The sequence below is a fragment of the Staurois parvus genome, unplaced genomic scaffold (assembly GCF_062004578.1).
Source record: "Staurois parvus isolate SC_StPar_1 unplaced genomic scaffold, SC_StPar_1.0 ptg000720l, whole genome shotgun sequence".
Lineage (NCBI taxonomy): Eukaryota > Metazoa > Chordata > Amphibia > Anura > Ranidae > Staurois > Staurois parvus.
This window is the reverse complement of record NW_028318516.1, coordinates 307,070-318,287: the sequence shown is the minus strand read 5'-3', so window position 1 is coordinate 318,287 and position 11,218 is coordinate 307,070. Positions and strand designations below refer to the sequence as shown.

General features: G+C 43.5%; 1 protein-coding gene across 1 annotated transcript; it reads left to right on the top strand.

The window, feature by feature from the left end:
• The first annotated feature begins 911 nt into the window (after positions 1-911).
• On the top strand, positions 912-11,052 carry LOC149445458 (uncharacterized). Its single transcript, XM_089653754.1, has 6 exons — positions 912-936; positions 2,913-3,010; positions 3,100-3,327; positions 3,407-3,613; positions 3,723-3,864; positions 10,236-11,052. Exons 1-6 carry the CDS (start codon positions 912-914, stop codon positions 10,331-10,333), a joined length of 798 nt encoding a protein of 265 aa, XP_089509880.1. The 3' UTR covers positions 10,334-11,052.
• Positions 11,053-11,218: the final 166 nt, after the last annotated feature.

Genomic DNA, 11,218 nt, shown 5'->3' with positions numbered 1-11,218 from the left:
CTGGAGATAAAAGACGTCACAGTGACTATGGAGGAAGAGGATGGACATGACTATGGAGGAAGAGGACGGACGTGACTATGGAGGAAGAGGACAGACATGACTATGGAGGAAGAGGATGGACGTGACTATGGAGGAAGAGGACAGACGTGGCTATGGAGGAAGAGGACGGACGTGACTATGGAGGAAGAGGACGGACATGACTATGGAGGAAGAGGACGGACGTGACTATGGAGGAGAAGGACGGAGATGACTATGGAGGAAGAGGACGGACATAATGGGGGGTTACTGGGTGTAAATAGAACATAACATCTTATTACCTCCTCTGCTGCCACTTCCACAAACGTCTCCGATCTGCTTCTTGTCTGTACTTGACATCACTTCCTGTCTTCCATAGAGACTTCCTGTCTGGGTAGAAGTGAGATCCCCACCATGTGGAGCTCAGAGGAACTGCAGCCCCGAGAACCATCTGGTAGTGTGACCCCGGCCTTGTGCTGGGTGTGTATGGACTGTAGATCCTTATAGAGGGGTCACCTCCACTCCCACCAAGGGGGACAGAAATATATGACTGCTCGGGGGAGGGGTTTTGGACCTCTCTGAGCTCCACAAGGTGGGGATCTCACTTCTACCCAGACAGGAAGTCTCTATGGAAGACAGGAAGTGATGTCAGGTAAAGACAGGAAGTGATGTCAGGTATAGACAGGAAGTGATGTCAGGTACAGACAGGAAGTGATGTCAGGTACAGACAGGAAGTTCCATGAATGAGGAAGCAGAGAGGAGACATTCCTGGATCTGGCAGCAGATGAGGTAACGCGTAGATGAACCCCTTCAGGGGGTGGAGTTGATGATAATATATTTTGCTCCCAAAGCTGACTTACAGGAAAAACAAAAAGACGTCTGTAAGTGAGTGCGGAATGTGTATGACCCCTCCACAGACACGTAGGTGCCGGCCTGATCCGTGGTCACAGGGGCAGTATGAAGACAAGGCGGTTGGCCCCACAAGCAGTGATGTAGGGGATAAAATCCTTTATTGGAATCCTTTACACACAATGTAGTAATAACATGACAGCTCCAGGACAGGACAGAGGAACAGAAGACGCGTCACACCAATACAGGCTTTCATGTTCTATGTAAACAGAAGGATTTGGATTTGTCATTTGCAGACACCTCCCTCCAGGGCTGAGTGCCGGGTGGGATGTTATCATGTTTATGTAGGATTGTTTCATTTATTGTCTCATTATATTGTGGGTGACTCCACCTCCCTGCTTGGACTGAACAAATAAAAGGTGTCACTCATCCTTCCTTATCATGCTGGTTTCCATTTCATATATCTGTGACCTGTCCCAGGAACCACATATATTACAGGGATTGTTGTCACTTTATGTGTCATGATATTAATGATGTCATGTTGTTGTATACTTTGTTATCCCGGATTCCAGACAAATCCTTATCAGCTGTTACATGTTATTTAAAGCTGTTCTGGACAAATATAAATCAGTAATGACTAAGCCTGTATTGGTGTGACACGCGTGTTCTGTTCCTCTGCTCTGTCCTGGAGCGGTCATGTGTTACTACATTGTGTGTAAAGGATTCCAATAAAGGATTTTATCCCCTACATCACTGCTTGTGCGGCCAACCGCCTTGTCTTCATACTTGTCTGTTGCCTGCCCTGACCTTTCTCCTGATTCCTGGATCTCCTCCTCATCTCTCCTCCATATCCTCTTACACAGCTTTTCTCCACACCTGCAGTGACCCTGGGGGGAGGAAACTTGGCACCAGCACGCCGCCAAATCCATCCCCACCATTAGGGGCTCTGGAGACAATTGTCTGCTATTTACACTCCGTTCCTCCGCACGTCACCTGATCACATGACAGCTTACTTCCACAGATTTCGGACAGATTTCTGGATGGTAGAAGACAAAGTTCACTCTTCAGTTTAGGAGAGGTAGGACGCACCCAGGAACAAGGATTTGGTTTGTATGGGAGCCTCATATAGAGGACCCCTCAAATCTCCCCATCCAAATCTCCCTCCAACCAGAGTCTATATGTCCTATGACATCACACTGACCTCACAGCTCCTCCTCCCAATGTCCCTCCATCCAGAGTCAGAGAATCCTATGACATCACACTGACCTCACAGCTCCTCCTCCCAATGTCCCTCCATCCAGAGTCAGAGAATCCTATGACATCACACTGACCTCACAGCTCCTCCTCCCAATGTCCATCCATCCAGAGTCAGAGGATCCTATGACATCACACTGACCTCACAGCTCCTCCTCCCAATGTCCCTCCATCCAGAGTCAGAGAATCCTATGACATCACACTGACCTCACAGCTCCTCCTCCCAATGTCCCTCCATCCAGAGTCAAGTGGGGCTATAATAAATGGAGACCTGAATGGAGAGGTGAGGAGGATTCTGGGAATATCATTTGATGTGACTATTCGTGTTCAGATGTAGAGTTTTCCTCCTGTGAAGTCTGGAGATCATATGACATCACATTGCCTCCACCTCCCTCCCTGATAGAAGAGAGAAAGAAGAAGAAGATTCTAGAAGTCACCAGAGAGATCACTGAGCTGCTGACAGGAGAGGTGAGCGGTGCCGGGAATTCTGGGACATTCTCCAGTAACAGACAAGGGATGTGTCTGGATGGTGACTGTATCATTGTGTGTGTCAGGTTCCTATAAGGTGTCAGGGTGTCACTGTCTATTTCTCCATGGAGGAGTGGGAGTATTTAGAAGGACACAAGGATCTCTACAAGGACGTCATGATGGACAATCAGCCGCCCCTCACATCACCGGGTAAGAGGAGACTTTATTGTAAAGGAGAGAGCAGTACGGAGGATCCACCTAGATCCCCCATCATCTGATAAACACATAGAAACAATGGATTCAGTCAGTGTGTGTGTTTCCTACAGATGGATCCAGTCATGGGAACCCACCAGAGAGATGTCCCCGTCCTCTGTATTCCCGGGATTCCACACAGGAAGGTCACACCATCCCTCACCATCATCAGGTAGATGAGGAACAATCACTGATAGTATCATTAGGATCTGTACATTCTCTGCATTGTTACCATTGATGTCATTTTTATTATATATTCAGAGTGGAAACCTGAGAGATTCTAAAGTTGAGGTTAAAGAAGAGATAAAAGAGGAGGAGGATGAGGATGGGGGGATGGAGGAGTCAGAGCTTCTAAAAGAACACAAAGATCTGTACCAGGACACCATGGTGGAGTCATCCAGCTACAGGAGCCCACCAGAGAGATGTCCCCATCCTCTGTATTCCCGGGATTCCACACAGGAAGGTCACACCATCCCTCACCATCATCAGGTAGATGATGACAATTATTGGTAGTTGTGATTTATACACAGCATGTTTGTTACAATGAATGTTTTATTATATCTTTCAGAGTGGAATCCTCGGGGATGATAATATTGATGTTAAAGAAGAGTATAAAGAGGAGGATGAGGAGTATGGAGTGATGGAGGAGTTTTCAGAAGGACACAAGGATATGATGGAGCCACCTAATACCAGGAACCCATCAGAGAGATGTCCCCGTCCTCTGTATTCCCGGGATTCCACACAGGAAGGTCACACCATCCCTCCCCATTGCAAGGTTGGTGGGATGGAGCATCGAGAACATGGATTCATAGAGACAATGTGTGGAGTTTTTTATGTGACCTTATATTTTACAGATGATATTCTCTCTCATTTCCTTGATTTAGAGTGGAGATCCAATCGATATAGAATTTGAGGTGAAAGCAGAAGAAGAAGAGGCGTATGTGAGGGATGATCAGCAGTCTATGGAGGAGGATGGAATAACGGGGACATTTATAGAGGAGGACACTCCTACAGAGATCAGCACAGGTGGGTCATGAACACTAAATCCATTCCTCCACCCATACTGCTCACTGATTGGTCCAGAGTAGGGCGGGGACTGGGTGATATCAGCCTGTAATCCCCTGGTCACTTTCCTGAGCTGTGTTCCCCGTCCTGTATTCCTGGATTTCTCTCGGATAATCTTCCTTCTCTGTGCTGCAGACACAATTTATGTCTCTAGACTGGATTTATGGAGGTTCTGGGGTTCAGCTGGCAGACAAATGTTGATTTTTACTCTAAGCATTGCATAATGTAGGCACCCAGGACATGTGACTGGGGTCTCCTGCCTTGTGCCTGACTCCTCCAGGGTAACTTCTCTGTTATCTGCTGGCTGTGCCGGGTGGAGGGATATGTCTGTAGTGTCTCAGACCCAAGTCACTGAGTGCAGTCTCAGGAGATGGGAGGCAGCGGTGTGGGACCTACATAGTTTCATAGTTAGTCTGGCTGAAAAAAGACATCCATCTAGTTGTACCAATAAAAATAAAAGTTATAATCCGACACCCACAGCTGATCCACCAGAAGGCAAAACCCAGCAAAGCACGATCCAATCTGCTCTTGCAGGGGAAACAATTCCTTCCTGATCCCCCCGAGAGGCAATCGGATATTCCCTGGATCAACTTTCCCTATAAATGTTATATCCAGTTATATTCTGTGTATCCAAGAAAGAATCCAGGACTTTCCTACAGCAATCCCCCCTTATGTATTATACATGGAGATCATATCCCCCCTTATGTATTATACATGGAGATCATATCCCCCCTTATGTATTATACATGGAGATCATATCCCCCCTTATGTATTATACATGGAGATCATATCCCCCCTTATGTATTATACATGGAGATCATATCCCCCTTATGTATTATACATGGAGATCATATCCCCCCCTTATGTATTATACATGGAGATCATATCCCCCCTTATGTATTATACATGGAGATCATATCCCCCCTTATGTATTATACATGGAGATCATATCCCCCCTTATGTATTATACATGGAGATCATATCCCCCTTATGTATTATACATGGAGATCATATCCCCCCTTATGTATTATACATGGAGATCATATCCCCCCTTATGTATTATACATGGAGATCATATCCCCCCTTATGTATTATACATGGAGATCATACCCCCCTTATGTATTATACATGGAGATCATATCCCCCCTTATGTATTATACATGGAGATCATATCCCCCCTTATGTATTATACATGGAGATCATACCCCCCTTATGTATTATACATGGAGATCATATCCCCCCTTATGTATTATACATGGAGATCATATCCCCCCTTATGTATTATACATGGAGATCATATCCCCCCTTATGTATTATACATGGAGATCATAACCCCCCTTATGTATTATACATGGAGATCATATCCCCCCTTATGTATTATACATGGAGATCATATCCCCCCTTATGTATTATACATGGAGATCATATCCCCCCTTATGTATTATACATGGAGATCATACCCCCCTTATGTATTATACATGGAGATCATATCCCCCCTTATGTATTCTACATGGAGATCATATCCCCCCTTATGTATTATACATGGAGATCATATCCCCCCCTTATGTATTATACATGGAGATCATATCCCCCCCTTATGTATTATACATGGAGATCATATCCCCCCTTATGTATTATACATGGAGATCATATCACCCTCTTATGTATTATACATGGAGATCATATCCCCCCTTATGTATTATACATGGAGATCATATCCCCCCCTTATGTATTATACATGGAGATCATATCCCCCCTTATGTATTATACATGGAGATCATATCCCCCCTTATGTATTATACATGGAGATCATATCCCCCCCTTATGTATTATACATGGAGATCATATCCCCCCTTATGTATTCTACATGGAGATCATATCCCCCCCTTATGTATTATACATGGAGATCATATCCCCCTTATGTATTATACATGGAGATCATATCCCCCTTATGTATTATACATGGTGATCATATCCCCCTTATGTATTATACATGGAGATCATATCCCCCCTTATGTATTATACATGGAGATCATATCCCCCCTTATGTATTATACATGGAGATCATATCCCCCTTATGTATTATACATGGAGATCATATCCCCCCCTTATGTATTATACATGGAGATCATATCCCCCCCTTATGTATTATACATGGAGATCATATCCCCCCCTTATGTATTATACATGGAGATCATACCCCCCTTATGTATTATACATGGAGATCATACCCCCCTTATGTATTATACATGGAGATCATACCCCTCCCCCCCTTATGTATTATACATGGAGATCATATCCCCCCCTTATGTATTATACGTGGAGATCATATCCCCCCTTATGTATTATACATGGAGATCATATCCCCCCTTATGTATTATACATGGAGATCATATCCCCCCTTATGTATTATACATGGAGATCATATCCCCCCTTATGTATTATACATGGAGATCATATCCCCCCTTATGTATTATACATGGAGATCATATCCCCCCCTTATGTATTCTACATGGAGATCATATCCCCCCTTATGTATTATACATGGAGATCATATCCCCCCTTATGTATTATACATGGAGATCATACCCCCCCTTATGTATTATACATGGAGATCATATCCCCCCTTATGTATTATACATGGAGATCATATCCTCCCCTTATGTATTATACATGGTGATCATATCCCCCCTTATGTATTATACATGGAGATCATATCCCCCCTTATGTATTATACATGGAGATCATATCCCCCTTATGTATTATACGTGGAGATCATATCCCCCCTTATGTATTATACATGGAGATCATATCCCCCCTTATGTATTATACATGGAGATCATATCCCCCTTATGTATTATACATGGAGATCATATCCCCCCTTATGTATTATACATGGAGATCATATCCCCCTTATGTATTATACGTGGAGATCATATCCCCCCTTATGTATTATACATGGAGATCATATCCCCCCTTATGTATTATACATGGAGATCATATCCCCCTTATGTATTATACATGGAGATCATATCCCCCCTTATGTATTATACATGGAGATCATATCCCCCTTATGTATTATACACGGAGATCATATCCCCCCTTATGTATTATACATGGAGATCATATCCCCCTTATGTATTATACATGGAGATCATATCCTCCTTATGTATTATACATGGAGATCATATCCCCCTTATGTATTATACATGGAGATCATATCCCCCTTATGTATTATACATGGAGATCATATCCCCCCTTATGTATTATACATGGATATCATATCCCCCTTATGTATTATACATGGAGATCATATCCCCCTTATGTATTATACATGGTGATCATATCCCCCTTATGTATTATACATGGAGATCATATCCCCCTTATGTATTATACATGGAGATCATATCCCCCCTTATGTATTATACATGGAGATCATATCCCCCCCTTATGTATTATACATGGTGATCATATCCCCCCTTATGTATTATACATGGAGATCATATCCCCCCCTTATGTATTATACATGGAGATCATATCCCCCCCTTATGTATTATACATGGAGATCATATCCCCCCTTATGTATTATACATGGAGATCATATCCCCCTTATGTATTATACATGGAGATCATATCCCCCCTTATGTATTATACATGGAGGTCATATCCCCCCTTATGTATTATACATGGAGATCATATCCCCCTTATGTATTATACATGGAGATCATATCCCCCCTTATGTATTATACATGGAGATCATATCCCCCCTTATGTATTATACATGGAGATCATAGCCACCCCTTATGTATTATACATGGAGATCATATCCCCCTTATGTATTATACATGGAGATCATATCCCCCCTTATGTATTATACATGGAGATCATATCCCCCTTATGTATTATACATGGAGATCATATCCCCCTTATGTATTATACATGGAGATCATATCCCCCTTATGTATTATACATGGAGATCATATCCCCCCTTATGTATTATACATGGAGATCATATCCCCCCTTATATATTATACATGGAGATCATATCCCCCCTTATGTATTATACATGGAGATCATATCCCCCTTGTGTATTATACATGGAGATCATATCCCCCTTATGTATTATACATGGAGATCATATCCCCCCTTATGTATTATACATGGAGATCATATCCCCCTTATGTATTATACATGGAGATCATATCCCCCCTTATGTATTATACATGGAGATCATATCCCCCCTTATGTATTATACATGGAGATCATATCCCCCCCTTATGTATTATACATGGAGATCATATCCCCCCTTAATCTCCTCTTCTCAGTAGAGAATACATTCAGTTCCTCTAATCTCTCCTCATAGCTGATCTCCTCCATGCCTCGTATCAGTTTGGTTGCCCTTCTCTGTACTTCCTCCAGTTCCCCAATGTTCTTTTTGTGAATTGGTGTCCAAAACTGAACTGCATATTCCAGATGAAGTCTTACTAATGATTTGTACCGGGGGGAGGGGGGGTGATATCTCTCTCTCTGGAGTCTATACCTCTCCTTATACTAGAGAGGATTTTGCTCGCTTTAGAACCCGCTGCTTTGCATTGCATGCCATTATTAAGCTGGTGATCTACAAGAACCCCCAGATCCTTGTCCACCATTGACCCCCCTAGATACTTCTCCACCATTGACCCCCTTCAGATCCATCTTCCCCACTGACCTCTACCCCTCCAGATCTTTTTCCACAATTGCCCTCCAGATCCTTTTCCACCATTGACCCCCCTGATCTTTCTCCACCATTGACCCCTCTGATCTTTCTTCACCATTGTCCCCCTGATCTTTCTCCACCATTGACCCCTACAGATCCTTCTCCACCATTGGCCCCCCAGATCCTTCACCATTGACCCCCCCAGATCCTTCTCCACAATTGCCCCCCAGATCCTTCTCCACCAATGTCCCTCAGATCCTTTTCCACCATTGACCTCCCCTGACCTTTCTCCACCATTGTCCCCCACAGATCCTTCTCCACCATTGTCCGCCACAGATCCTTCTCCACCATTGACTCCTCCAGATCCTTCTCCACCATTGTCCCCTAGAATCTTCTCCACCATTGACTCCCCCAGATCCTTCTCCACCATTGCCCCCCCCCCCCAGTTGTACCTCCCCTAGTATGTATGATGCATGCATATTCTTAGCCCCCAAGTGCAGAGCCTTACATTTATCAACATTAAACCTCATTGGCCCCATAATACCCCAATTACACAGAGCATTGAGGTCAGCTTGTAAGTTGGAGACATCCTGTAAGGACGTTATTCCCCGGCACAGCTTGGTGTCATCTGCAAAGACTGAAATGGGATTTATAATCTCACACCCCATATTGTTTATATATATATATATTAAAAATAAGGGTCCCAACACTGAACCTTGGGGTATCCCACTAATAATACTGAACCCTGGGGTACCCAATTAATCACACAGAACCTTGGGGTACCCCACTAATACACTGAACCTTGGGGTACCCCACTAATAACACTGAATCTCGGGGTACACCACTGAGGACACTGAACCTTGGTGTCCACCACTAATAACATTGAACCTTGAGGTACACCACTGATGACACTGAACCTTAGGGTACCCCACTAATAACACTGAGCCTTATTATTATACAGGATTTATGGCGCCAACAGTTTGCTCAGCGCTTTACAATATAACGGGAGACAATACAGCAACAATACAGTTCAATACAAGAGGGATAGGAGGGCTCTGCTCCTTGGAGCTTACAATCTAGGAAGGAGGGGCTAGTGGTACAAAAGGTAGTAACTGTGGGGGATGGATTGGTTGGAAGAGTTGAAGATTCCAGTATTAGCTGAGGGCAGGATAGGCTTCCCTGAAGAGATTAGTTTTCAGAGATCGCCTGAAAGTGAGCAGAGTAGGTGATAGTCTGAAAAATTGGGGTAGAGAGTTCCAGAGGATGGGGAAATCTCTGGAGAAGTCCTGGAGATGAGCATGTTAAGAGGAGACAAAGGAGCTATAGTGTAGGAGGTCTTTTGAGGAGCGGAGAGTACGGTTTGGGTGATATTTAGAGACAAGATCGGTGATGTAATTTGGGGCGGAGTTATAAATGGCTTTATACGTTATTGTTAGTGTTTTGAATTTTATCCATTGGATCCGTTGGATGGGAAGCCAGTGGAAGGATTGGCAGAGAGGGGTGGAGGACACTGAATGGAGGCCAGTGGAGGGATTGTCAGAGAGGGGTTGTGACATAAATGTACAGAATTGAGTAGATAAGATGTGACCTGTAGCAATATGTAATTGTAAATGTAGTTAATTTCTTGTCATTAAAGAAATATTCAGCCATTGGTACTCAGAGGCAGATGGTCAGCCATTAGCATCTGAAAAGAGACAGAGCTTCCTCAGGCTGGAAGTGGCATCTGGGTGCTAATAAGATTTGTCACCTTCTGGGGAAACATGGAAGGAAACGGCTGGAGACGGGTTGGCTTCATGACAGCGGAAGACCAGAGCTTTGAAGTATATCAGGAGATCAAAGGAGTATGTAAAAGCTAAAATTGCAGTTGCAGAGAGATGAAAATACTTCCTTCTGATGGGGAACTCTGTAGGCTACATAAGCATATAAAACTATATTTGTGACCTATGTAGAACCCCAGAAAAATGCAGGAAATGGTTATGTGGCGTGCGATAGCGGAACAGTGATTGGTACTGTCGCAATCGGACTGATGTGCTGGTGTTGGAAATTCAATACCTGATTTGGTGATTCAAGCCGTTCCTGGTCCAGTTGACTTTGGGCAGGTCAGCACCCAGAACATCCTGTGGGCGGGTACAGGAACACCCCCCAGAGTCAATTGGCCAAGAACTAATGTCCAGCCTACGTCCATATTCCCATAAATTGAGGACCCAGAGATATAGACAGGGTGATTTGTATGGAGCCAGTTCTATTTGACTAACAGATTGCTGACTTTCTCTGACTTGCTCCAGTCGCAGGATAGATCTCGGGAAAAGTTTTATTTCTGTTATTTATTCCCTTTTATTTTATAGTGAATAGTCATTTGTGTGTCTTCTTGTATGTTTTGTATTTTCTGTAACTTTGTATACTTTGTACATATTTTATGCACTCCCCACTTTCAGGATATTAAATCTTAAAATTAATAAGTGACTTCTGTGTATTTAAGCACGGGCTCATATCTCCAGAGAGATTTGATTGGAGAGATTAGATTGTATTGTATTTTAGTGCCTTTATATGCTCGGTCAAGCTCATTACCAATCTATATGCAATTGCACTGCATGTTGGCAGATTGCGTGCAGATTGAAA